At 55.6% G+C, this 27,664-nt stretch overlaps 1 protein-coding gene across 1 annotated transcript in view; it reads left to right on the top strand.

The window, feature by feature from the left end:
* PACRG (parkin coregulated) overlaps positions 1 to 21,698 on the top strand; it is a gene marked incomplete at both ends in the record, with an annotated part of 292,581 nt that extends 270,883 nt beyond the window's left edge. Inside the window, one exon of the mRNA XM_079780682.1 lies at positions 21,538 to 21,698. Within this exon, the coding sequence (XP_079636808.1) occupies positions 21,538 to 21,698 (161 nt within the window). The remainder of the gene's footprint in view (positions 1 to 21,537) is intronic.
* Positions 21,699 to 27,664: the final 5,966 nt, after the last annotated feature.

Here is a 27,664-nt window from a genome sequence, read left to right as displayed (position 1 = left end):
TGAAGGACCGGCGTGAGGAGAAAGGAGAAGGTGAGGATCCCTCCCTGTGGTTTGAATTAGGGAATTCAAAGTCCAACAGAATTCAGCCTTCCACACTCATTGCTGGGTGATTCAAAGCAATGGCCTGGAGCCTAATGTTGCTGTGGGAGAGGTGTGGGAGATAAGGATTGGCCTTGAGCCATTAAAAAAGGCGTAAGCCAGGCCCAGGAAGCTGGAGTTTATTTAACGGGTGAACGTTGAATATGAAATGGTGAATTTTTGAAGGTTTTCATCAGTGGAGAAAAGCAACACAAACTGAGTTAACGAAGGTCTAACGAGGCGGCTGTAGAGGATGAGGGTGGGGGCAGAGGACAGAGGCAGGAGCATTATTTGGAGGCAGATCCTTCCGGGGAAGTGTGGTGGCGGCGACAGAAAGAGAAAGGGCGACCGGCCTGGACCGCAGTCGGGGTGTGGAGGGTGGGATGCGCCCGCGTCCTTCTTCTCACACGTCTACGGTGGCAAGTCCGAGTGTTCTTGACAACATCACCCAATGGCTAGCATGTTGCTTAGAACAGCGTTTCACTAAAATACAGCAAGATATGTTCGGCATGGAGAGGGAAATGTTAGGAAACTATCACTGGGCTAGTGTTTGTCTTAAGTCATGCGAAAGTCAAAGCTGCCCCTACTCCCTAATGGGCTATCTTAATATTCTTTACTAACAGTGAGTAACCTACACCAGATTAAGTCAAAGTCCTGTCTCCTCCAAGGCCTCTAAGAACATTTCTCTCCGTTCCTGTTGATCCGCTTTTCTAGAAGAGGGCTATTTCCTCTCACCAGGGCTCATCGAAATGACTGTGCGATCACATAGCCTCGCAAGGAACTTCTCAAAGCCAGATGCAGAGAGAGATTGAATGTAAAATCAGACATAGTGCTAATATTTATTAGCCATCTTCCCAGTGTATCAATGAATTATTCAAGTCGCTGGAAAAGATTTCGCGTGACTTCCCTTTATCCTTAATATGAAAGCTTTGAGAGCAAGTGAAGTTTCTAGAAAATCCTAGGAGCCGTGCTGTTCTTTGGAGATTTTACTGACACTTAGGTCATGAACAGCAGTCAACAATGGATGTTGATTTCAGCTCCAGTGACAGAATAGTAGGGCCTTGCGCCTTCACGCCGGCGATCGCAGCATCACACACACACTAACATGCCCATGTACTGGTACATGGGTGCACACGTGCAAGCACATGCCAGGGCAGGCTAGTGTGTGGGCACTGACATTGCCTCTGTGGTTGGGATCAAAGCCAGCCCTGGTCTCCATCCTGGCAAGCAAGCTGGCTTCATGAAGAGCAACAAGCAAAGTCCAACAGAATTCAGCCTTCCACGCTCATTGATTCAAAGCAATGGTCGCACCAAAACAATGCAGCCTTCTCAGTCCGACCGTCGAGTAGGTGACAGTTACATCAGGAATTATGGGAACGCTCTAATTTTTGGTAATTCCCATTGTTGCTTATGTGCATGGCCCATGAGATAAGAAAGATGTGTAGCTAAAATGCTTATCTACCACATAAAGGAAATAATGAACAACATAAACTGATGAACAAAAGCAGATCCAGAGACAGGGAAGCATCGATCAGACCGTCAAACCTCAGAGGGAAGGTAGGGGAGGGTGGGGGTAAGGGAGAGAGATCAACCAAAGGACTTGTATGCATGCATATAAGCCTAACCAGTGGACACAGACAACAGGAGGATGAGGGCAGGAGTGGGGGGGGCGGGGTTGGGAAGGTAATGGGGGGATGAGGACAAATATGTAATACCTCAATCAATAAAGAAATTAAAATGAAAAAAAAGAATTAGGGAATTAAGAAGGTGCTAGAACAACAAGACAAACATACATAATGACAGTCCACATGACCATTAGAGAAAATTAACACAAATATTTAAAAGTATTACATTGGATGTGTGTTAGGTCTAGATATATAAGGAATATGGGCTTACAGTGTTGTAAAGATTTATAAAGGAAGCGTCAATCATATTTAAAAACTAAATTACCCTAGAAAATTATGTTTTTTCTCATCATCAATGAAGATAAAAGAAGTAACTCTGAAAAGAAATAATTAGTACTCTAGTATTAATACCTTCTAGCACTTTCCTAATTTCCCATTCCAACCTAGGTTGGTACCTAGTCTCATACCTCCAATAGCAATGGCAGAATATTACCCCAATTCTTTCTTTAAGAAAAAAAAATGTTTTTTGTTAGGAAGCAAGATATTTTAATGAAAATGATCTGAAACAAAAAATGCAATTGTAAGCAAAATAGATGAGGAAATTGTACTTCTTGTATTAAAGTATTTTTCATAAAACATTAGAAATATATTAATGAGAATTTAATCTCATATAAGAACGTTAATCTGCTGTAATGTTGCTTTATGTGTGCTTATATGAGATTGCATGGGTGTAAAACAAATCATGTCATCATAATATTGTTTCGTTTCCCCTACGGAAATACTTTTATAAAACAGTTTAAAAAGCATATTACAAAGGGAAAAATCTTAGACCTAGTGAGAATGGTACCTTTAAACAAGTTATTTTTATGGAAAAGCAAGGAAAATTTCCAAGAACAAAATTTACATTTAAAATGAGTGAGTGAAAGCCATGTTGTCAACATTGATCTCAGTTTTCCCCAAATGTAAAGTGAAAGCCAGGAAAGAGAACCATTGGGGGAAAGCTGGGAAGGAAGGAAATGCTCTCAAGGACCCGGTATAAACTTTTCACTTTACGGTAAATTTTCTGGCAACCACAGCTATCCTCGCATTTCCTTTTACAATCACGGTGATTCGAATGATAACGTGCACACTATTAATTTCATAGATAACTCCACAGCTCTGTATACGGGGGGAAAGCAGTTTTTATTCTTTAGAATAATATGTCCATTGCCAACATTTTGTTTAATTTGACATTTTAATTTTATTTTGTTTTCATATATGACAAAACTTGGTTAAAATAGCTATAAAGACATTTGGTTATTTTGCATGTGGTAGTTACATTGTTATGCTTGGGAGTCAGACCTCACCTTTCTGTATCGCACGCTCCTCCTTATCTGTAAAACTCTGGTTGATAGTATTACCAACTTCACAAAGCTGTTGACAAAATTAAATAAGCTACCTGTATAAAAAATGCTTAACACATCTAGTGCCTAGCACATGGAGCTGAGAAAATTAGACAGCTCCATGCAAAAGAATGAAACTAGACCACTATCTCACACCACACACAGGCATTAACTAAAAATGGATTAAAGATTTGAATGTAAGGCCTGAGACTCCCGAAGAAAGCATAGGTAGTAATCTCTCTGACATAGGTCTTGGAGATTATTTTTTTAATTTGACACCAAAAGCAAAAGCAAAAATAGACAAGTAGAACTACACCAAACTAAACAGCTTCTGCACAGCAAAGCAAAGAGGCAACAAATTGTAAAGGCACCCTACTGAGTGGGAGAGAATAATTGCAAATCACACATCTGCTAAGGGGCTAATATACCCATTTCATAAAGAACCCATTCAACTCGTTAGCAGAAAAATAAAAAACAATAGGCAGGAGATCTGAGTAGACGTTTTTCCAAAGAAGACATGTGGGTGGCCAACAGGCACATGAAAAAATGCTCAACATCATCAGTCATCAAGCAAATGCAAATCCAAACCCCGATGAGATATCACCTCCCAGATGTTACGATGGCTAGCATAAAAAAGACAAGAAGTGGCAAGTGTTGGTGCGATTGTAAACTGGTGCAGCCACTATGGAGAACAGTACGGAGGTGTCTCAAAATGTTAAAAGTATCACCCAGAAATTCCACTCTGGCTCCTTATCCAAAGGAAACAAAAACACTAATTCAAAAATATATATGCACCTCCAATATATATGCAAATCCGGAGAAAACAAAAAGCACCTTCCCTTACCCACAGCCCCTGGAACACACTGAGAGCCCGTTTGGGGTGGACTTCCAATTTCATTCTGCGAGAAAAACAGCCCCCAAGTCTCTCCCTTTCCCTAAATTCTGATTGGCCATTTGACACTTGTTAGGATATTTAAGGGGGACAACAGCACAAATTAAAATGTGAGTCAATTTAGTCCCTTCAACTGTAACAGGACTTAGAGGAACTTAGAGTTTGGAGCAGTTTTATTTACCATACGTCTTTCTATATCGGTAACATTGGGGTCCTAGTTCTGTAGGTTTTTAATGGGAATTATCACTGGTTTCCTGACAGACTCCATCATTACTTGAACAATGACTGTGGCAGGGGCGTGTGTCTTATTTTACCTTGTTTTGCCATCTCATGCTACCTCGTATGGCGATCTCATTCTATCATGTATGGGGATCTCATCCTACTGTGTATGGGATCTCATGCTACCTCGTATGGTGATCTCATTCTATCATGTATGGGGATCTCATACTGCCGCGTATGGCGATCTCATTCTATCATGTATGGGGATCTCATACTACCTAGTATGGCGATCTCATTCTATCATGTATGGGGATCTCATGCTACCTCGTATAGCGATCTCATTCTATCATGTATGGGGATCTCATCCTACCGCGTATGGGGATCTCATCCTACCGCGTATGGGGATCTCATTCTATCATGTATGGAGATCTCATCCTACCGCGTATGGGGATCTCATCCTACCGCATATGGGGTCTCATCCTACCGTGTATGGGGTCTCATCCTACCGTGTATGGGGATCTCATCCTACTGTGTATGGGATCTCATACTACCGCGTATGGGGATCTCATCCTACCGCATATGGGGTCTCACCCTACCGTGTATGGGGATCTCATCCTACCGCGTATGGGGATCTCATTCTATCATGTATGGGGATCTCATCCTACCGCGTATGGGGATCTCATCCTACCGCGTATGGGGATCTCATTCTATCATGTATGGAGATCTCATCCTACCGCGTATGGGGATCTCATCCTACCGCGTATGGGGATCTCATCCTACCGCATATGGGGTCTCATCCTACCGTGTATGGGGTCTCATCCTACCGTGTATGGGGATCTCATCCTACTGTGTATGGGATCTCATACTACCGCGTATGGGGATCTCATCTTACCGCATATGGGGTCTCACCCTACCGTGTATGGGGATCTCATCCTACCGCGTATGGGGATCTCATTCTATCATGTATGGGGATCTCATCCTACCGCGTATGGGGATCTCATCCTACCGCGTATGGGGATCTCATTCTATCATGTATGGAGATCTCATCCTACCGCGTATGGGGATCTCATCCTACCGCGTATGGGGATCTCATCCTACCGCGTATGGGGATCTCATCCTACCGCGTATGGGGATCTCATTCTATCATGTATGGAGATCTCATCCTACCGCGTATGGGGATCTCATCCTACCGCGTATGGGGATCTCATCCTACCGCATATGGGGTCTCATCCTACCGTGTATGGGGTCTCATCCTACCGCGTATGGGGATCTCATCCTACCGCATATGGGGTCTCACCCTACCGTGTATGGGGATCTCATCCTACCGCATATGGGATCTCATCCTACCATGTATGGGGATCTCATACTACCGCGTATGGGGATCTCATCCTACCGCGTATGGGGATCTCATCCTACTGTGTATGGGATCTCATGCTACCGCGTATGGGGATTTCATCCTACCGTGTATGGGGTCTCACCCTACCGTGTATGGGGTCTCACCCTACCGTGTATGGGGTCTCATCCTACCGTGTATGGGGTCTCATCCTACCGTGTATGGGGTCTCATCCTACCTTGCTCTTTCAGACAGGGCCATGCTCGGAACTGCCGTGGCTTTTCAATACGAGAAAAATAACTTCAAATGCTTCACGCTGATCTCTGTAAGGAGTTGCTTTTTCTTAATCTATGACACTGAGTCTTGACGGGCTGTACCTACATAGAAGAAGTGACAAAGTTAAAGAAATGCCCAGATAATTCAGAATCAAAGTTCACAGGTACAGAACGATCTATCCAAATAGTTACATTCCCCTTCATTAGAAGACGTGTCCATTATCAGCGTGACCTCGCCGTAGCTCGGTGCCAATCAGAAATCCCAAATCCTTTGGTAATGTTTGTTTTCATCTTAAAGTTCTGCTCTCAGTGTCACATGCAGCTTTCTTCCCACTCCAAAGCTTTGTTTTGTTAGTTAAGTTGAAATAAGAAAACACAAAATTATTATTATTATTATTATTATTATTATTAATTACTAACGAAAGAAGGCGGGCAAGTTCACCATCTGACCTCAAAGCAATATGGACACAACTGTGCTTGTTTGTGGTAAAGGAATTTCCGCTGAAACGGGTCTCCGAGTGGAGGGCCTGGCTCAGGTGGCCGGCGGGTAGCAGGAGGCTCGTGTTGCGCTGTCTGGCTGGCCGCAGCCTGAGACGGATGGCAGAGCAGCGTCCACGCCGCTGGGCGCTTAACCTTCAGGCAGAACAGATGCTCTGGCCCGGCTGTCAGCCAGCTCAGTCTTCCCGAGCCCCGGAGCCGGCCCTTCGCTGTCCGCACCCCACGCCTGCGCTTCCTGGGGGCCAGGGTTCCGCCGCTTTCATTTGGGGGGAGGGGGGCGGCCTCCAAATATTTTAAAATGTAGAAAGGCCACACCGGTTAAATCAGTCATAGCACATCACAGACGTTTACAGCAACGCTTTTCACACACAAACCAAATAATGGTTTGGTATATTGTTTGTAAGTAATCCCATTTGAGGGTAACCCCCAACATCTTGACGTAAGGCACCTGGTAAACATGAGGCTGGACCAACCGGAGCTGGGGTCCTGCCTGGGGCGCGCCTGGCAGGCAGCTGAGTGGGGTCCCCCAGGACCAGCCAACTGAGGGACGGTGGGTGCTGAGGGATGGTGGGTGCTGAGGGGCGGTGGGTGCTGAGGGACGGTGGGTGCTGAGGGGCGGTGGGTGGTGAGGGGCGGTGGGTGCTGAGGGACGGTGGGTGCTGAGGGGCGGTGGGTGGTGAGGGGCGGTGGGTGGTGAGGGGCGGTGGGTGGTGAGGGGCGGTGGGTGCTGAGGGGCGGTGGGTGCTGAGGGGCGGTGGGTGCTGAGGGGCGGTGGGTGGTGAGGGGCGGTGGGTGGTGAGGGGCGGTGGGTGGTGAGGGGCGGTGGGTGCTGAGGGGCGGTGGGTGCTGAGGGACGGTGGGTGCTGAGGGGCGGTGGGTGGTGAGGGGCGGTGGGTGCTGAGGGACGGTGGGTGCTGAGGGGCGGTGGGTGGTGAGGGGCGGTGGGTGGTGAGGGGCGGTGGGTGCTGAGGGGCGGTGGGTGGTGAGGGGCGGTGGGTGCTGAGGGGTGGTGGGTGCTGAGGGGCGGTGGGTGCTGAGGGGCGGTGGGTGGGGTGGGGCGGGGATGTGCAGTCACCAGGAAGGGACTCAGGAAAGCTTTTTAGAAACCGAAGCTCTTGCGAATGTTCTTCCTACCGGAGGTGATCGATGCTCTAATTTATTGATGATGGTTTCCCCCGTTTCCGAAGAGTCCCTCAGGGCCTTTCAGTTCCCAGGACGGCCGCCGGGGGACCCGGGGAAGTGAGGCAGCTCCCGGCCATCGGGCCCGGAGGCGGAGGCGCTGGCTGAGGCAGCAGGGAGCCCGGCCGCGGGTCTGGTGCACCGGAAACTCACCCCGCACCCCGGCTCCAGCTCCCGGGCGCCGAGACCAGAGAGCGGCTCTCACGGAAACCACCCCGTAGACAGGCTGATAGGCTGCGGATCGGAACGGACCGTTCTCCTGGGGAAACAAGCACCACGGAGCCAAAGAAAAAGGACTGAAGAACGTCACTCCTTCTCAGGAATTAAAAACCTCCAAGTAAAGCAAGGCGAGGGCGCCCCACCTGCCCTGAGGCGTAAACACGCTGTTGGTGGCAGCGCCCGTGCGTGGTCCCCAGGCGAGGCCGCTGCGGGGACTGCAGCCTGGCACCGCCTGGCACAGCCTGGCACAGCCTCCGACGCCAGCGAGGCCGCGTGGGCACCGGCAGCTACAGCCTGCGTGCTCACTGGGAGCAGCGGGCGCCCCGTGCGGGCGGCGCCGAGGAAACAGTGGACTAAGGGGAAGGGCTGTGGGCGGACACGGTCACCGCGGGCTATGGGGACGGAGGGCTCGCGGGGAGGCCAAGGCCCCGGTGGAGGCGCTGGCCGAGGGCTCCCGCTCCTTCCACCCACAGCGTGAAGTCGTTAGAAATTGCGATTGCGTGTCGTGTGTCTCGGCGTCGGAAGGAGCGGACGTGACAACTTGGTGAGACGGTGCTCGCCGACCCCACGTGCTGCCGCTCCGGCCTCTGCGTTGCTGCCCCGCGCGGCCTCCTTCCCGGCGCCCGCTGCCCCGTCCCCCGCCTCCGCGCCGGCTCCCGGGCCTCCTGAGCTGCTCACCCCGAAACTCTCCCATCATCAGCCCTTCCTCAGCCCCTCACCCACGCCGGCCCCGCCCTCCGCCCGCGACCTGGAAGTCACAGAGGCGAGCCCAGTTCCTGATCCCCCCGTCCCCTCCTGCCTCGTCCCCTGTCCGTCCTCCAACTGGGAAGCCAGGGGGCAGACCTCCCGGAGATGGGGCTCCAGGAACAATAAACGCCCCCTCCTGCGGGACTTGAAGACAAGGGCCCAGGCCCTGCTCCGGCTCCGAGGCCGTGGAGTGAGCCGTTTTATTAAACAAGCGGCAGAAAGCTTGCTCCGCGGTGTCCGGGGGGCGATGCTTCTTGTCTGTCCGGAGGAGAGGGGTCGGGGACAGGCTGCTGTTGTCCGGGGCTGGGGTGCTGATCAGAGGGGCGGCAGGGGCTGCAGTGGCCTCAGTTGCCGAAACTTATCGGCGGCGTATCATGGTCCTAAAGACATACATGTTCTCTTACTTCATCCTGGCCCCGTCCCTGCAGGCAGGTGTGGTGGCACCTGTTTCCATCAGAGATTCAACCACGGGCCGCGCTGTTTGCATTCCACAGGAGCCTGTGCCCAGGCCGGCCCCCGGGCACCAGCCTTGGTCCGGGCTCACCTCCTCCTAACACCCCGAGGCAGGGGAAGCAATTGTGTGCACCAAACTGAGGAATTTCAGCGATAAAAATGTAACTCAGGCAAATAAACAGCCTTTATTCAAAAGTATCCGACATCAGCATATTTCACCTATCAGCATTTGCAAAAGCTTCAGTTTCAATTCTTGTGCAAACCCAATTTTGCTGCTCCGGCAAATTACTGGGCCACGTTTTCATTTTCCGCCCACAATTTAAACACCTCTCTCTCTCTCTCCCTCTCCCTCTCTCTCTCTCTTTCTCCCCCACTCACTCTTTTCGCCACGTGGCCAGAACTTTGATTGGACTTCAGCAAAGCCCCGGGCGTTCTCTGCCGGCGGGCGGATTCCCGGATTGTGTTCGGCTTTGACAGCTCGGTGGCAGTGAGGCTGGCCCTGGTGACATTGAACTCACCGGCGCAGCCGCTGGTAAGGGACCGTCCGGCCTGGAAAGCCATCGCGAGGCTGCTCTAAGCTGAAACCGTCGTGGAAGGTTCTACACCGTCCCTTCTCCACGGTGAACTCAGTTCCGCCCGGCCCATCGCTTTGATTTGTTCATCAGATATTTTATCTTTGCGTTCCTCGAGCTCATTTGCCAGGAGAGGTTGCCGCTCTGTAAAACGTCCAGCTAATTGCTTGGAAAGGCATTCCCATTCTGCACCTAAGAACTCACTTTAGAAATGTCAGAGAGCAGACGCTTGGGCATGCTGGGGTGTCTCCCAGAAGCGGGGAGTCTGGTCTACGGGGACTGTACGCTGCGCTTCTGCATCGGAAGCGCCATGAGAGAGCGCCTTTCTGTATTTCCTGCCGGAGAACAGACGGCACGCGGAGGCCCTGGGTCCCCGCCCCCGTGGCCCCACGCCCCGCGGTGCGCGCTGTCGATCGCTCTCTGCTGTGACGGCGTCGCCAGTGGACACGCCAGCTTCTCAGTTCTGAGTTCACCACATCGATGAAATTCCAAACTCCAATAGAGATCATTTGAGAAGTACATTTCCCCATAGTTTACTGCACTTGCTGATGACACTTGTTAGAAATCTGACATTTCGCCCTGGCCGGTTTGGCTCAGTGGATAGAGCATCAGCCTGCAAACCAAAGGGTCCCGGGTTCAATTCTTGTCAAGGGCACGTACCTCGGTCACAGGGTCCACCCCGGCCCGGGCCCTGGTCGGGTGTGTTTCTCTCACATCGATGTTTCTCTCTGTCTCTCCCTCTCTCTTCCACTCTCTCTAAAAATCAATGGAAAAATACCCTCGGGTGAGGATTTTTTTTTTTTAAAGAAAGAAAGAAATCTGACATTTCTTTTTTCCTTTTGTGCCTTAGCCACACACAACACAAAATCAGAGCTGAACACAGGTTGTGTCATTAATGTTTCCCGAAAACGGAAACCTGCGCTGGCAGCTGTCACGCTGGCTCAGGTTTTAGTTTTCAGCATCAGCCTCAAGTAGTAAAATTACTTCCAACAAGTTTGCATCTCTCCTGAAAGCAGCCGTCAATATTTCCTTCCCAGCGGAAATCATTACTTGGCTATTTCTTGCGTTGGCTGAAAAGTACCATGTAGCTCCGTAAGAAATTATATTCACCCAAATTTAGATAGTCAATGAAAACACTGTTTTAAAAATCCAGCACTTTCTTCATCTTAGAGCAAAGGCTGCTCATAGAGTGAACGGGATAATCTGCTTTTCCATTTTGGAAAGAGAACACTTTTCCTCTCAAATGTAAGGGTGACTCGGGTAATCCCCACTTTAAGCCAAGGCGGACTTCGGAAGAGAGAGGAGGCTATTTAACTGCCGGCCCCTCCCTGTGCTTAAACTCACCTGTTCAAACCTTTTCAAATCCACAGAAATGCTTTTGCTGAGGGTGAGAACTCATAAGTATGTAAATAGCAAACAAAGAATAAGAATCCATTTAATTGCAGTCACCACATTGAACATACAATGTATTTAGAACTGAATTTGGTTATATAATACTAGAGGCCCGGTGCATGAAATTCATGCATTGGGGTGAGGGAGGGGTGGAGGGGGGTCCCTCAGCCCGGCCTGTGCCCTCTCAAAGTCCAGGAGCCCTGTGATCGATGCCCCGCAGAGGGAGGGCCCGCCCAGTCGCCGCAGCCCGCCAGTCAGTGGCCTGGGCCTCCCTCTTTGGGGCGATCATGGAGCCCGCCCCTTCCCCCCCATCCCACCCCCCCCCCCCCCCCCCCCCCGATTGATCCCCTCACCGGCCGGTGGCCTGGGCCTCCCTCTGCGGCATGATCATGGGGCGATGGCGGGGGGGCCCCCCCCCCGACCAATCGCATCGCACCTGCCTTGGCTGGCCTGGCGCCAGTGGGTGTCATAGCGTGTCGTCTGGGCTGTGGTTCTGCTGTTCGGCTGTTCAGTCGACGTGCATATTAGGCTTTTATTATTATAGATCTGGATTCAGAAAGCCCACGAAGTGGTCACTGGTTTACTCATGTGTCCCTTTCACAGTTGTCTAATTTTCACTTGATGCCAACGCACGAGGTTTATACCTAGCGTGGTCCTGTCTTTCAAGAGGTGGGAGAGTGCAGGAAAACTACGTAAACATAAAACACAGCCCAAGGCCTGGAGCAGGGGTGGGGAACCGTTTTTCTGCCAAGGGCCGTGTGGATATTTATAACATCATTCGCTTCACATAATTCACGTAATATAAATTTATGTTGCTACGAGGAAAGCTCCTCGATGTATTGAATTTGTAGTCCTGCCTGCGGTTGCCTTGGCAGGGCCAGACCAAATGATTTCACAGGCCTGATCCAGCCCTGGGCTGGACGGTCCCCACCCCTGGTCTGGAGTGGCGTGTGGACGAGGGAGGTGGGGGTCACTGACCACTGCTCCAGGAATTCAAAGGAAGGAACGAGGATTGTGGGGTCAACTCCACCGAGGAAATAAATTCAAAGCTAGCCTAGAAAGAGGTCAGCTTCGACTTCTCAGGAGTGGGAGGGGCGTGTATTCCTACGCGGAATGTTAAAGACCCGACTAGAAATCGCACACCGTGGGGTTGGTGAGAAACCCAGTCTGATGGAGAGGAAGGTCTTGCTGGGAAGAAGCAAAATATAAGACCAGTCTCAGAGGGAGAGCAGGTCACCGAGGCCCCGGAGGATGGGGCATTTGACTCTGATCTGCCAAGCGACGTGGCGATGCTACTTACTAATCGGGAGGAAACGTGGTTGGGAACATTGATCTGCAGGATGAACTAGGAAGAGGAGAGCGTGACGGTGGGAAGACCAAGTAGGCGATGACCTACATCGGGGTGGACTGAGGGGCCAACTGGAATCGGATTGAGGAGCAGTCCACGGCGCTCTGCACAACAGCCAACCAAACAGATGGAAGGCGGAGACAAAGAGGACCCGGACTTCTCAGCCCATCCCAGGGTTCCTCGCGACATTAGCCTCCTCGGGTTCGATGCAGGACTCAAGAGAAACCATTTCCTGGAGGGACACAGAGACCCACCACTCTTCCTGGAGGGTGGGAAGCTGGACTCGGATTCATAAACTGCCCCAACATCTGTGGCTTGAATTGGGCTTTTTTTTTTTAAGGACAAAGACCATTCAGATACCGGCAGGATCTCTTCTTTTCACCATCTCCGCCCCTCCCTGCCCCTCCCCGCTACCCTGCAGAGGCAGGTTCTCCCAGCGCCCAGGCCTCCCTCCCCCAGCGCCTCGGGCCTCCCTCTCCCAGGCCTCCCTCCCCCAGCGCCTCGGGCCTCCCTCTCCCAGGCCTCCCTCCCCCAGCACCTCGGGCCTCCCTCTCCCAGGCCTCCCTCCCCCAGCGCCTCGGGCCTCCCTCTCCCAGGCCTCCCTCCCCCAGCGCCTCGGGCCTCCCTCTACCAGGCCTCCCTCCACACGCAGCAGAGACACCTGGACAGTGGCTCTCAGCTGCCTCTCCATCTCGTGCACATGGAAGGCCTATCACTTCCCCATCTGAACACCGTGAAGCTCAGACCCAGCGATCTGGAAACACAGCGTACGTGCACATGAAGACCGGAGGGTCGGGATGTGAGTCGCCCCTGTTCCTGGTGTATTTATTGTAGGAGGAAGTCCTTGAAATCAGGCCGCCTTGACTCGTGTCTTCCTGCTTGTAGCTCTGCAAAGGGTGCCATGACGTCAGGGACGTACCATGAGGCACAGCGAGCGCAGTAGTCTGGGCCGTAACGTGGAGTTAAGATGAACCCATTCCTTGGTTGCAGGTGGCAGGCTAGCTCCCCCACATTCACACCCAGGCCCCCTCTCCTAAGGGTACCCCTTCTCTGCGGGGTTCACGTTCTTCTTCCAGGTGCCAAGGCAGCGTCCCTGCTCCCTGGCTCACTCTCCGTGTCGGCTCAGACGTCCCCATTACCCTCCTGGCACACGTCAGCAGACCTCCAGTCTCTCTGTTTCCGCAGCCCCAGCATCAGGTGGCGCCTGGGTCACGTACCAAGGTGCCTCACCTCTCCACACCTCAGCTTGCCCCTCTGTGCAGGGGAGCCGACCATAACACTCAGCTCCTAGGGCACTGTGTTAGCATCTCTGTGGTTGTATGATTACCCACCAGGAGCTGTGCCGCAGGGAATAGGTTGAAGACGAGAGTTGGACCCAGAACTCTCTGCTCCTTTTTAGACACGGGCTTCCTGGTGAACCATGTTGGCCAACAAGAAAGAAAACTTCCACGTCAAACAAGTCCTCACCCAGCGAGGAGCGTAACTCACCTGCCCGTGGTCTGGACCAGACCTCCGTCAGCTGAATCTCTTTTAAAAATTAACGTGTACATTTGGTTTTTATTCTAAGGCATCAGCGTCTACATAGACTTATTGAAATAGCAGACTGGAGTGGTTTTGGGCGGTGTGTCAGCAAACCCTTGGGGTTTTTGACAGCGTTCTCTTCCTTAACTAGAACTAATTACATAAACATTGGTCCTCTTGGGTTTTCTTGGGACCTGATTTGAAGGCTGAATTTGATGCTCATGAGATCTGTGACTTGCTCTGAAGAATTATACCGCGGCTTTGTGATCATTTTTTCAGTTCGAAATACATTGAATAATCATCATTCCCCAAAGCGTGTTTCAAAGTTAAATTGTGGTGTCATAAAATGGGATGTTGGGATGGGTAGGAGCCAGAAACCACCCAAAATGTAGTCCCTTCTTGTACAGGGGAGGTGACTGAGATGCGGAGAAGGTAAGACACCTGTCTGTAGTTAAACGGCTAGTGAGCTATTGAACATCGCAGCTACTCAATTATTGAAATATTATATGACAAGTTATCTGCCTCGAAGTCCAATTTCCCCCCACTATACCAGTACACTCCAATGTTATCATTGCTAATGCCTGAGAGAAATAAACCTACTGTGCAGTTGGAAAATGGCAGTTGCTTAGGAATTTTCATTGTTTAGCTGGTGGGAAATTTAAATATTTCATGGACAGTTGGGCCAAGATGATGATCTTTCGTTTCACAAGTGATCAGTGCCCCCCTTCGGAAGGTGAAACCCTTTCCCTGAGCTTTCAAATCTACGGTGGCTCAGTAGCCTCTTGCTTTCGTCACCTGCCTCCTGTGTCAGAGAAGGAAGAAGAGAGAGAGGCATCCAGCTAGGAATCGGGGTCTTGCTCCACAGCTTTTGTCTTCAGAGGAAAGAAATCCTGTGAATCCCATTCCTGTCCACAGGACCTGAGGGGAGGGAGGTCCTGAAGCCCGGGGCACCTCTAGCTTGCCGGATGCTGTGTTATACGTTGTGGGTTGCAAAACCATGACAACGGTGATGCGCACCTCCCCGCCGTGAACAAGGCTTTGGAGCCGCCCACTGTCACGTCGTACCGAAGAGTCTTGAAAACCGTCACTTTCCAAGAGGATATGAGGTCACCCCGGAAGGGCGGGCTATGAAGGCCAAACGCGGAAACACCCGGAGCTCTGAACGGGATGTCACGTTCCGGTTAAGAGAAGGAAAAGGAAAAAAGGTCCGTCCCCTCAACGTGTGGACAGCAAAGCCAAAAACAGCAAGTGAAGCGAGCATGCGTTTAGGGTTCTAAAGGGATCGAACCTCAAAGCATCGCCCCAAAAGGCGCTTCCCTCAGCAGAGTCGAAGAAGGAATCCAGTCCTCGATTTTCTTCCCGTCTTCCCTTTCTCTTCCGTTCTCTCATCTCCAGGGTCGACCACAACGGAATTCATAGTTGTTTCTACTGTAATTTTCCAGACTCTATGGGAGAAAGGCTTTTATTCCAAAACAGATCACACTGTTTCTATAAAGTAAATTGAATTCAAACTAACTCCAAATAAACAGACATTTCCGGCAAAACAAACGTTGACAATTTAATCTAGGTCTTGAATTGAACATTTCTTAAAAGATCAACTATATCCGCGTCTCTCTTTTCTCCCTATCTTAATTCTGATTAAAAAAGGAAAACAAGCTCAAAAGCAACCATTTTCCAAACGTGTAAATATCATGAGTCATCTTTTTAATGACATCTTGCTAGATGAGTCATCTTTTTAATACTTCGCATTCGGAAAATGTCAGCTTACGTGCAAGCAGGGAATTAGTCTGGGTCATCGCAATCTCATAACTGCTGGGCCTGCTAACGGGGGAATGTGCTCAGTCATCCAGCAGGAAGTCTGTGGTGGTTTAGTGGCACCAGGAAACATAATAACAGTCCTTGCTCTGGGCTCCACCTGCACATGCCTGCCAGTACCTGAACCCAGGCCCCACGGGCTCCCGTTCCCTCCCCGGTGGTGACGGCACGGCGCCCAGTGGGCAAGGCGGCTCCAGTCCCGCTGTGGCTGGTGCCGCGGGAGGCTGCAGGTCTGGGCAGGTGGCTTTCGAGTGCCGGACATTTTTTAGCTCGGCATTTGGGGAAACCAAAAATGCCTTTTCTGATCCAAAAAGAAACGATTCGGTGTCTTCTGTTAGCATTTTTTTAAAGCTTCCACTCGGCATTGCTTCGCGGGGACCTTCCGGCCTAGGTGGGCACGCACCGTAGGACCCACGTTCTCCGGGGGGGGGGGGGTTGGGGGGGTACAGCATGCTGTCTGTCGGCTGCTCCGTCCCAGGGACACTCTCCTCCTCCTGAGAAAAGCTTCCGGCCGGACTTGGCCTGGGCTCTCTTCAGAGGCCCTGTGTGCAGATCGGCCCAAGGACAACACTCCCGAGACAGCGACAGGCCCCCGGTGGGTGTAGCCACCGCCACGGCAGCGGCCACGACTCAGAGCCTCGGTTTATGGCCGGTGCAGCCTCAGGTGCGTGAGCGCATCGGGCGCGGCCTTTGCGGATCTGAGTCATTTAAGCGTGTTGGACGCGGGAGAGCGCACGGGAGCCGCGGCCGTGGAGCTGGCGGGTGAGCGGGCTGGCAGGTCGCCGTCAGTGGGCAGATCGGTACCGACCTGCTGGCCGTCCTGTGAATTCCCTTCTTCCCTGATTCACCGAGGCTTCCATGGAGCTTCCCATGCTCGTGTTTTCTTTAAGATCCTTCGGTCCGCCAGCTCCTCCCGCGCCCAGGCCGGGAGCAGCCCAGGCTGACAGGTGGAGGGTGCCCGGCGCTCCCCTCCCGGGGCCCTGCCCGCCCCGGGTCCACCTGTGTGTGCCCCTCCGATGGCAAGACTGTGCTTCTGAGGGAGATTCCAAAATTAGCGAAAGCACTTCTTTCCCCGAAATCGTGCTGATTTCCTCCCTAGTCAGGACCCGAAGGGACAGCAGGTCCCCGTCATTTCATCGCCGGAGGAAATGCGTCTGCGCAGGTCTGCGGGAAGAGCCCGGCAGCCCCGTGTGCGCTCACAGTCCCGACGGCCCAGCGACGCTCTCCTTTCCGGATAGCCCGGTGCGGACCCGGTCCCACCAGCACGTCTGCTACGTGTCACGTTGGACGCGAGAGTCAGACAGATCCCAACAGAGTGCGCGCCCCTGGGGCCCGGGCCATCAGGAGTGCTTGCTGCTCTCCCCGTCTCTGAGGTAGGGGACCGAGGGCCCCGCCGACTAAGCCACCACCGTGCTGGTTTGGACGCGGTGCTAGAGGCAGCGGAGGCAGCCAGGGGCCGCTGGCCGGCTCCGGGGGCACCGCTGGGTGCGTGGCCTGCAGGCGGACAGCGGGCCACAGGACTGCCATGGGCGCTGCCAGCGAAGGTGCCACGTGCCCGGGTGGGAAGTCCTTGCTCTGGCCGCCCAAATTGTCCCTCTTTCAGTTTTTCCCTTTTTCCTATAATAGTCATAACTTTTTTTTAAAATATATTTTATTGACTTTTTACAGAGAGGAAGGGAGAGGGATAGAGAGTTAGAAACATCGATGAGAGAGAAACATCGATCAGCTGCCTCCTGCACACCCCCTACTGGGGATGTGCCCGCAACCAAGGCACATGCCCCTGACCGGAATCGAACCTGGGACCCTTGAGTCCGCAGGCCGACGCTCTATCCACTGAGCCACACCGGTTTCGGCAATAGTCATAACTTTTTAAGAGGAAAAGAATAAAAGCTACTACACCGTCCAGAAATTGCAGAAAAAGCTCAGAGGACATTTCATCGAAACCCTACGTGACACGTGTCTGCCGCCCGCCCATGTGCACGAGATGGAGAGGCGGCTGAGAGCCACTGTCCAGACGTCCCTGTGACGTGTGTGTGCGTGTGTCTGTCACCCCCTCTGCCGTGGCCCTGGGGGACGACGTGTCATGGCAGCCACTTCCCCCACGAGCCGCGTTCATGCCCCGGAGGATGCCGTCCCAGCATGGCCCACTTGGGGCCCAAATGGCATCTAGGGAGACAGTCCCAGGAGGGGACAGATGAACGAGGGTGAGGCAGAGAGTGCCCGTGTGCTGCCGTACGTAGTGCCCGCGTCTCAGGAACAGTCTCAGAGGGGCGCATGCACTCAGAGAACCTCCTGATCGGAGCGACGGTCGGGCCGGGGTCACAGCCTCCCCCAGGCGAGCCCTGAGGGGCGCCAGCCCTGGCTCCGCCCCTTCTCCCCAGCCGCGCGGTGCCCGCTGACCCCGCCGCAGGCCGCGTGCTGGCCATGAAGGAAACGCGGCTCTTGCAGCGTCACTGTGTCTCTTTAGCCGCCGGACATGACACGGGCTCCCAGCTGCCTCATCAGAACGGACGATGGTCCACACCCTCTCCTTTCAAGCGCCCGGTCCTCGCCGCGCTATTTCCCACGGCACAGACGCACAGGGCGCCCCCAAAGTGCAGACACACACTGAGAATGGTGAGGAAGGCAGTGTTGATCCAAATCCACCCCGTTTTCGGAGTGGAGCTCTCAGCTGTTGAAGTGTGTGTACATTTGGGGTGGGGGTGGGGGGACACTCTGTATTTAACATGGTGAGCTCACACGAGGCCCCTCACGTTCAGATTCTCAAAGACACGGACCCTCGTGCCCGCTTGAAAGGGAGGCCCCTTGCTGCCCGCTTCCCCCGAGCTGCCCCGCCGTCGTCCCGGCGGGCACAGAGGGGTGTTCCTGCCCCTGCCGCCACAGCGCAGTCCAACGCCAACCCACTTTCTGAACAAGCAACTTCCATTCTGCTCTGTTCTCTTTATCACCGGGGAGTGCACACTGGGGAGGAACAAAACGCCACATAGTTTGCTCACTCCTACAGTTCAATGTTTTCTAAAAAGTAAGAATAGGTTCTTATTGAAATGAGGGCTTGCTGTCAGGGCGGCATTCTGGAAGGCCGTGGAAAACGGGGCGGGTGAAGCCGCCTTTGTGCGCGGCTTTCCAAGCCCCTCGCCTCCGCCGGGAAAGTATGCCGCACGGTCTATTCAGCTCTTGACCTTTGACTAAGACGCCAACAAAAGGCGCCATTTATTAGCGATCGGTTTGCGTCTCTTTGTCCGTAAGGAACTGGCTCAAGCCTGTCACGACGCAGCGCCGTCACCAGCTACATTCCCCGTGCGCCCACCTGGTGTCTGTGCCCTGGGCCTGGCGGTCCTGTGCCCACGTAGGTCCTGCCACCTGCCCCGCGGGTTCATCAGGAGTGTCACCTGGCGGGGAGGGGCGGCAGGCCCTCGAAGACCAGCCCCTCCGAGCGGAACCCTGGGACGACGAAGCTGTTTCTGATAGACGTGCTCGCTCGCCAACGCCCACCTCCCGGTCACACGGGCCCCGGCTGTCCCTGTCCCTCCTGCCCCTTCCTGGCGCCTGTGCTGCTTTTGTCCTCCCTCTTTTGGACTTTCTTCCCTAACATGTGGGTTTTCTCTCCACACACACCCCTACCTCCTCCTCCTCTCAGTTCAACCCAAAGGCCTCCAATTGCAAAGTCCCCCAAATGGACCGAGACCACTTGCCCTCGCTGAGGGCAGGAACTCACTTAGACCACCGTGTACATCTTTTAAAAAAGGAAAGAAGGGAGGGAGGGAAGGAGGAAGGGAGGGAAAAGCCTGCTTGCTTTAAGTGTGCATCGATCTGCCTTTTTTTTTTGAAGTTTATCTTTTGCTCAAAAACAATCGGGCAGGAGCCCTTGGGTCAAGCATTGTCTCTTCAGCATGTTCTGGGTGACTGTCGCCTGTGGGTAGTTTAGCGGATCAGCTGCTCTGTAACTCAGACTTCAGTCCCCCCACCCCCACCCCCAGCTTTGTGTGGGAGAGCAGAGAGGGTTCCACCCTGAGCAAGAAAACCCGCCTCATGGCCAGGCTGCGGGAGCCGCTCTGAGCTCCCCGGGACGAATTTGACAGGCGCTGTAGCGTGAGACTCGTGGTGAAGCACAGTAACCTCCATCTTGTGTAAAAAGTGCAGTTTGACATTCTCTGCTGTTGGTAGATAGTCCCTTGTTCTGTAGACTCTGTCATTTTCAGACAGTCTCTTATTCTGTAGAATAACTGTTTTAGTTTGAATAATAGAAAAAGATAAAAACTTAACTGTCTGACCTTGCCAGCCAGCCATCTAACGTAATGGACTCATACTGATAATAATTCCCATGTTCTTATGCCAAATGTTTGTTCCTCATGTATCCAAGATGACAAACTGTCTGTAACAATAACTCACACAGAGCTAGCTTGTTGTAAAACCTGCAGACACAGAAGCTCAAAAGGTATAAATACGGGAAACTTCCTGGGTGACTTCGCTCAGAGATTTGGAAGGGACACCTCCCTCTGGGCCGCGCGCAATAGACGGCTCCTAATTCATTGGCTCATTAAGGCGTCTTGCATCTCACTCGCTGATTTACGACACAGCAATGTCTCTTCTCTTCCTGCAAATGGGACCTGATTCTGCTGCCCCGAACCCCACCCGCGGAGGCAAATCAGGGACCACCCGTGCGCTGTGCCGTGGGGATTGAGCTCTCTCTCTGACAGGTTTCTGGGAAGGCCAAGCAGAGGAACTGCTTATCGGCGCCGTGTGGGGTTGTAATTGTCCTTTGTTTCTGATCTGAACCATCACTCCATCTTTTTTCAAATGTCGCAAAAACCGGGGAGAAAAGGCTTGAAATCCCCTTCTTTTCCCTCCTTAACGTTCTCTCCATGTATGGCTCCGGAATGTGTATCTTGCTTGAAGGTGAAATAGTTTACCTCGCAACACGCACACATTCCAGGGGCCCTTCCCCCAGCCTCCTCACTCTCACCTCAGCTAAGAGGGGGCCTGTGCGCAGAGGTGCGGTGGCCACGCGCCCAGAGGGAGAGTCCGCGCGGACGTCCTGGGACGTCTGCGTGACACGCCCCGTGAATGTGTGCAGTGACTGTGTCTAGAGTCAAAGCCGGGGAGCTGTCAGCCTCTGGACTGAAGCAAAGGTCCCCGTTTCTGTCAGGGGCCCGGGCACTTGGGTACCTCGTCCAGGCCTCTCCCAGGCCGGGCGGCCACACGCTTGCTCCCCGCGTGTGAGCGTGAGTGTGCTGTGAGGACTGGACGTCCGGCCGCGGGGAGGCTGGGCCTGCGTGGGGACCTCCAGGCGCCCGCCCCGGGCTGACCGCCCGCCCGGGCTTAGAGAGACTCCAAAACCAGCAGAAACTCCTCGTGAAACCGGCACTGAAACCGCCATCCAGATGTTAGGGATCAGGCAGGAGCCATCACAGCAGCAAAGACACGTCCCCTAGCCCCCTGCACCCAGAGGGGTGGGACCAACTGGAAAACAGCCCTCGGGTTAGGGACACGGCCCTGGGGGGACAGAGATGAGAGCGCGTGCAACAGCCACACAGACGGGGCAGGCCAGCCTCTCCCCTGGAGAGAGCCCCTGTGAGCCCCAGGGCCCCCTCCCCCCCCTGCCCTGCCTGCCCGAGGCGGCTCCCAGGGCCGCGTCAGGGTTTTGAAGGACTCAGGGCCCAAGAGGACAGTCTCCAGGTCACTGTCTGATTCCAGGAGGAGGAGGCGCCCCGACCCGTGAGCTGTGCTGTCGCCATGACGACCCCACATGGCCCCTCCTTTCCTTAGTTGAGATGAATTCACATCCGCTCCCGCCTGGGACTTGGTGCTTTCGTACGTCTGTCTGTCACCACGCCCCAGACCCCGCCAGAGCGCGTGCAAATGTACAAGCAGGCCATGCTTGGGTGCCCTGACAGCCCGCGGAGCCAGTGCGCGGGCTGGTGGGCTGGCGTGCGGGGCACCGCGGGGGCCGCAGGGCAGTAACGGCCTCTTTGTGTATTTCCCCACCCAGTGAACTCCGGGGACGGCATCGACTACAGCCAGCAGAAGAGGGAGAACGTGGGCGACCTGATCCAGGAGACGCTGGGGGCCTTCGAGCGCTACGGGGGAGAAGAGGCGTTCATCAACATCAAGTACATGGTGCCCACCTACGAGTCCTGCCTGCTCAACTAGCGGCCGGCCGCCGGGGGGCGCCGGCGGGAGGGGGTCCCCGTGCTCCCCTCATGGGTCTGGCGCGGGGCTCCTCTCCTTCTCCGACTCCTCCAGCCGCCGGGACAGTGGCCTCGGCCGGGCGCTCGCCCGCCGGGCGCAAGGCTTTCCGATACATAAATAGTGCCTGTTTCTTAGATTACAATGGTGTCCTGTGCTCATTTGTTCCCGAGGAGCAGTGCCTCTCTCTGCAGCGGGGACGGCAGGAGTCCGAGCCCGGCCTCCAGTTGTATAGACAGTAAACGGCCGTTTTCCTACGCGGCTCAGCCATGGCCCTTGTGTGTCCGCCGGCCCGAGGGGGTGTCCGGGCTGGAAGGAGCGGTTACCGGGTGTTTGTCACGGAGACAGGCGCCGGCTCAGCGGCACCTCTGGGCAGCTGTGCGAGCAGCGCGCTGGGACCGCCGAAAAACCCGCGAGCCCGGCCGGCATGGCTCAGTGGTTGAGCGTCGACCTGTGACCCAGGACAGTGGTCGGCAAACAAACTAGTCCACAGAGCCAAATATCAACAGCACAACGATTGAAATTTCTTTTGAGAACCAAATTTTTTAAACTTAAACTTCTTCTAACGCCACTTCTTCAAAATAGACTCGCCCAGGCCGTGGTATTTTGTGGAAGAGCCACACTCAAGGGGCCAAAGAGCCACATGTGGCTCGCGAGCCACGGTTTGCCGACCACTGACCCAGGAGGTCTCAGTTCCATTCCCGTCAGGGCCCATGCCTGGATTATGGGCTCCATCCCCAGTGTGGGGCCTGCAGGAGGCAGCCGATCTATGGTTCTCTCTTATCATGGATGCCTCTCTCTCTCTCTCTCTCTCTCTCTCTCTCTCTCTCTCGCCCTGTCCCTTCTTCTCTGAAATCAATAAATACATATTTCAAACAAACAAACAAAACCAAAAAAAGGTGGCTCTGTGTCCCGGGATGCAGCCCGTCCTGAACCTCGGCGGGAACCGTAACCCAAGCTTCAGCCCAGAGTGGGGGCTCACAGGAGCTCCGGGCTGTATGGGGTGGAGGAGGGGTGAGTGGGCGCGGGGGGGGGGGGGGGGGGGGGCGCAGGGTGAAGTGTGAAAGGTCACCCGGATCATGTGACTCTGGACAATGCTTGTTTGGACACTTGTCCCTCCATGTGGGTCAGGGCCCGGCCTGCTGCTGACAGATGTTATCCAGCGGTTTGCTCAGGGCTTGTATTCATGTGGGGAGGTGACTTCGATGCCTTTTAATCATCGGATCTTAATGAACAGCCCTTGCAACAAGTCAATTTCCTTCCCTCCCGCCACCCAGACGGTTCTCACAGCCGCGCTCTGTGGGTCCGATGGCAGGATCTGGGGATTTTATTGAGAATAAAAAAAAATAGACAAGGAACATGCACTTTTCCATTCAACTGAAAAACGAAAAGAGGGCCCCGAAAGGAAGGCCCCCCAGGGGGCTCTCAGCCCTGACCGCGGCCACGCAGCTGGCCCAGCGGCGAGCTCGGGCGTCGGAAGCTCCGCCCAGGAAGCCTCCTCCTGCAGCCATTTCTGCACAAACGTGAGGATAGGAGGTGCGAACCCGCCCACTGAGCGTGGCCTAGAGATCACTGTCACTGTTGGCGAAGACAAGTTTCCGAAGGCAAATACCGCATTTGACGCCTCGCTCCTGCCCCGTGTCCCTGGGTCCCTGGGTCCCTCGGTCCCGGGGTGCGGGAAGGCCGGCCAGCGTCTGGGTAGTTACGGCGCAGCTCCTGGGGCACTCTTTAGGGTAAACAGAGATGCCTGACTCGGGAGGACATGTTAGCTTCGGTGTGTCATGCTTTGAAAAGACCTCGCTGGAAGCCAGCGTCAACAGGTCACGGCAGGTTTTCCTTCAACGACGATGCTCGGTGGCGCCCACAGGCTCTCCTCTGGCCTCGGCGATGGGGGCAGAGGGCACCGTGCCCGCGTGCTGCGTGGAAGATGGGGTCTTGCCGGTGCCTGTGACCGTTCCTGCTGGCATTTCCCACGTGGCTTTGTCGGGGCTCAGGAGCCGCCTGGCCTCTCGCTCCGGGTCACGCTCACAAAACCTGCCTGGTGTGGGGGTGAGAGGACCCCCCACACACACTTAGCCAAGAGCCTAACCTTGGTTTGGGATTAACGCCTCGGGGTTCACCTCCCAGCTCCGTGACTTGTTGCCACGCTGCCCCGGGCGAGCTGTTTCCCCTCCCTGAGCCCCGGCCTCCGGCCCAGCCCGGAAGCTGCGATGCTGTGAGATGACGCCGGCCGGCAGGAATGCTGCCCGGGCCGCGGGGGAGGGCCCTGCGGTTCCTCATACCTGCGGGCCCTTATTTCGGAGGGAGGCAGCTTATCCCCGAAGGCTGCCCTCCTCCCGCAAAGCGATGCCCATCTGGGAACTCTGCAGGCAGCACGGGCTTCCTCCGGGGCAGCGCGGGGCTTTGGCATCGAGAGAGCGTTTTGCAGGAAACCCGAATGCCTCCCAGGCCGGGCCGAGCTTTCTGGAGACTTTGAGGCAGACCCCGTCTCGCCTGCAGGAAGCAGGAGCGGCCTGCTCTCGGTCCCTCCGCCCAGGCTGCTGGCCCTCTCCTCCCCGGTGATGTGTGGTCTGCTCCTCGCCAGGCAGGGAGTGGGGTCCGGGTGCCCGCTGAGCCCCGGGCAGAGGGCGCCGCGCTGCTGCGTTTTCACGTGGAAACTTGCTTTCAAAGGGACGGAGCAGCGGGGCAGCGAGCGAGCGCCGTAGGAGCAGGTGTTCTGTCCTTTACGGGAAGCCGCCAGCCGGGGTGAGGTGTCTGGGTGGGACCCTGCGCCCTGACTCAGGTGTTGCAGAGCCCGGAGCTGGTCGCTGAGACCCGGCCCCCTCCCGGGGCAGCCTCGCTCCCCGCGTCGCTGCCAGGCCCAGCGATGCGTGCAGGGCCCGGGGCCGGAGCCAGGATGGGGACCCGCAGAACTGGCTTTGAGGTCTCTTTCCGCTGAGTAGCTGCCCTGTGACCTGAGCAATTCCGCACCCCAATGGGCTCGGTCATGTCTGCCTTCAGGTCTGTTACAAGGCCCCCAGGACAAAGGCCTGTGAGGAGAGGGCTCAGCGGGGAGCCCAGCAGATAAATGGAAACATGGGGGGCTGAGGGGGGTCCCTGGGACAGCAGCTAGCCTGGCGCCTGGAGCAGAGAGGTGCTCCATCGTTGTGTGACCCGGGGGGGCAGGGGCGGGGGCAGGTCCCATGAGGTCCCACAGGCCGGGTGGTCCCTGGCCCCTCACACGTGTAGGTCTTGGTTCCAGCACAGGGCCTGCTGGGAAAAATGTCAGGTCTCTCTGAAGCCCACCTGCCCCCCGGAGGTCACCCCGCGGGCCCTCCCTCATCTGCAAGGGCTCCCCGCCCCTCACACTGGGAGGACCGCGCCGTTTCCATGGGCTGACCCCGCGCAGAAATGGGACGTCCGGGAACTCTGGGAAATGGTGGCATGCTGGGATGCGGAGTGGGGCTTTTGAAATGGAAGGTTCCTTAAACAAGCACCCACACCCTTAGGCCCTCCTGGGGCTCCCCCTGGGGCTCCCAGGGAGCCGTCCAGAGAAGCCTGGGGGTGGCCTGCGGAGCCGTCGGGGCGCCGTCCTTTAGAGAAGCCGACACCAGGCAATCTACGTCCACCCAATGCCCTCCGCGTCGCTCGCTGCGTTTAGCCGTGTTGAGATGGTCATCAGGAGGCCTTGGCGCGCAGGGGCGGGACGCTCCCAGCCGGTGTCACTGTGCAGAAGGGACAGACCCGGGAGATGGAGCGGTGCCCTCCCCGGGCCAGCTGTCCCAGAGCAGGCCCCAGGCCCTTGGCTCCGGGCTCGCTCCCGCCGCAGGAAGTGCCGGTGCTCAGACCCGTCCTCGCCCGGCGGAGGCTCTGCCCGCAGCCAGCACTGTGTCCTCGCTCAGCACGGCCCGTGCCGCCGGGTTCAGTTGGCTGCATAACAGGAGCATTCCAGAGCCAGAGCTCTCAATGGCCCTTTGGTCTCCTCTGTGCATCTGGGGCAGCAAACATGACATTAAAATGCAGTAAGAAACAGGCCCCATAAAGGGCTTGATTGATAAAAAGGTAAATTTTTAATAACCCCTCGCAGGCCCCATTCGAGAGGGGAGCGGAGCCGTCTGAGCGGGGCTGTCCAGCTCTCCCGGGAACTCCCGCAGCAAAAGGACGTTTTCGGGGCGGGGGCACCCCCACTGCCAAGCATCCTGCACTGGGACAACCTCGGCCCCAGATCTCACATCTCGGGGGACCTTGGTTGCTGAGCAGGGCGTCACTACCCACCCCCCGCCAGCGTGCTTTCCCCGTCCTTCAGAGCCCGGCAAAAATGACCCCAACGATGACACGCACTGAAACGCTTTATTGGACTTGCTCAAATGTCTCATAACGCGGAGGCCACGCCGCTAACACACCCACGGCGCGCAGGGTCCCGGCTGAATACGCCTTTCTCTGCAAAACAGCCGCCCGCATCTGCAGAGCTGACCGGTGCAGAGAGCTTGTTCCCCTGGCAGCAAGCGGGCCCCCCAGCCCCAGCCCCCCCCCCCCGGGCTCGTCATCGTGGGCCCGAATGGGATGATGCGGGTGGCTCTCAGGGTCCTGGGCGTCGTGGGGACGGGGACCCGCTCTCAGTGCGGGTCGGACGTGGCGCTGGTTCCCCGGGCAGAGCTGGGACACGCAGACCAGGACGCCGGGGCCCGGGACACCTCCGTGGGCATCCTTGGAACTGGGAGGGCCGTGGGTGGAGGCACAGATATTCCAGACGGGCCTGAAAAGAGAGAATCTGCTCCCAGCCTGAATAATAAAGTTAAGTCTGGGGGTGCGGGGAGGGGCGGGGAGGGCTGGAAGTGGGGGAGAGGCGGGGAGTCGGGATTTGGCTGGGACTCAGGTCAAGGCCAGGGTTTGAATGGCAGCCCCACCACCATGCGACGCTGTTCACCTTCCAGCACACCCTCCCAGCCTCAGTTTCCCCATCTGAGGAATGGGCGGAAAGAACACTTCAGAAGGCAAGGCGGGCCTCCGGACTGTCTCACTGTGAACACCTTATAAATGCGAAACCGATGACATGCACATGTACCCCCACACGGAGCCCCTCACCCTCGCCTGGGCGCGCGGCCATCCAATCACAATGCCCGCCGTCTGCGCTCCGAGATGTGGTGTGACTTCAGGGCCGTGTGGGGGTTTCGTCACCCCCGCTCCCCGCACAGACCAGGGCGTGAGACTAAGCGTCGTGTCCACGATTCGGCCCGGCGGTGACTGCGGGGTGACTGCGGAGTCTCAAGCACGTCTCTCAGCCGCGGGGAGCCCGGCGATACCACGGAGGGAAGGACGGCGTCTCCCCGGCATTCATCAGTGACAATGTCAGCGCGGCTCCGCTCACCCCCGAAGGCGGGCCCCCCGACACCTCCCGGCCGTGTCTCCGTCCCCCACCCTCCTACGCCGCTTCTCGGAGCTTGCAGCCCCTCCTGGTCTTTAACACCCTCGTGGTCCAGGGCTGGACAAACACGTTTAGTGGCCGGAGAGCCACAGGCACAGGCGGGCCAGAGGGAGGGGTGAGCGGGTGAGGTTGGACCGGGTGCTTTCCGCTCTGTGAGCTGTGACCCCCTCAGAGCTCCTCGTTTGGTGCCCTCGCTCCCTCCGCGCCCCGGGCCTGGAGGAGGGGCCTCGGGGTGGACGCTCCCCCTGCGAAGTGCGCGGGGTCCCGGGGCCAGGACGCCCCATGCCCGCACCTGCGGGGGGAGGAGGCAGGGCTCCGGGGCCTGTGCTCGTGGTGACCCGGGGCCTTCGCCTCGTGGACGGGCCACGGCCACTCTGCTCCGTCACGAGGCTGCTTCGCGGCCGGGGGTCCGGGCCTTGGGTGACCAGCGACCTTCCCCTGGGCTGAGGCCGTGCCCCTGTTGCTCACGGCGCCTCCACCCCCGGGCAGGCCCAGAGTGACATCGCGGGCACGAGGAACAGGACGC

Source organism: Cnephaeus nilssonii (genome assembly GCF_951640355.1).
Source record: "Cnephaeus nilssonii genome assembly, chromosome: 9".
NCBI lineage: Eukaryota > Metazoa > Chordata > Mammalia > Chiroptera > Vespertilionidae > Cnephaeus > Cnephaeus nilssonii.
Note: the sequence above shows the minus strand (reverse complement) of the source record. Positions and strands in the feature narration are given on the sequence as shown.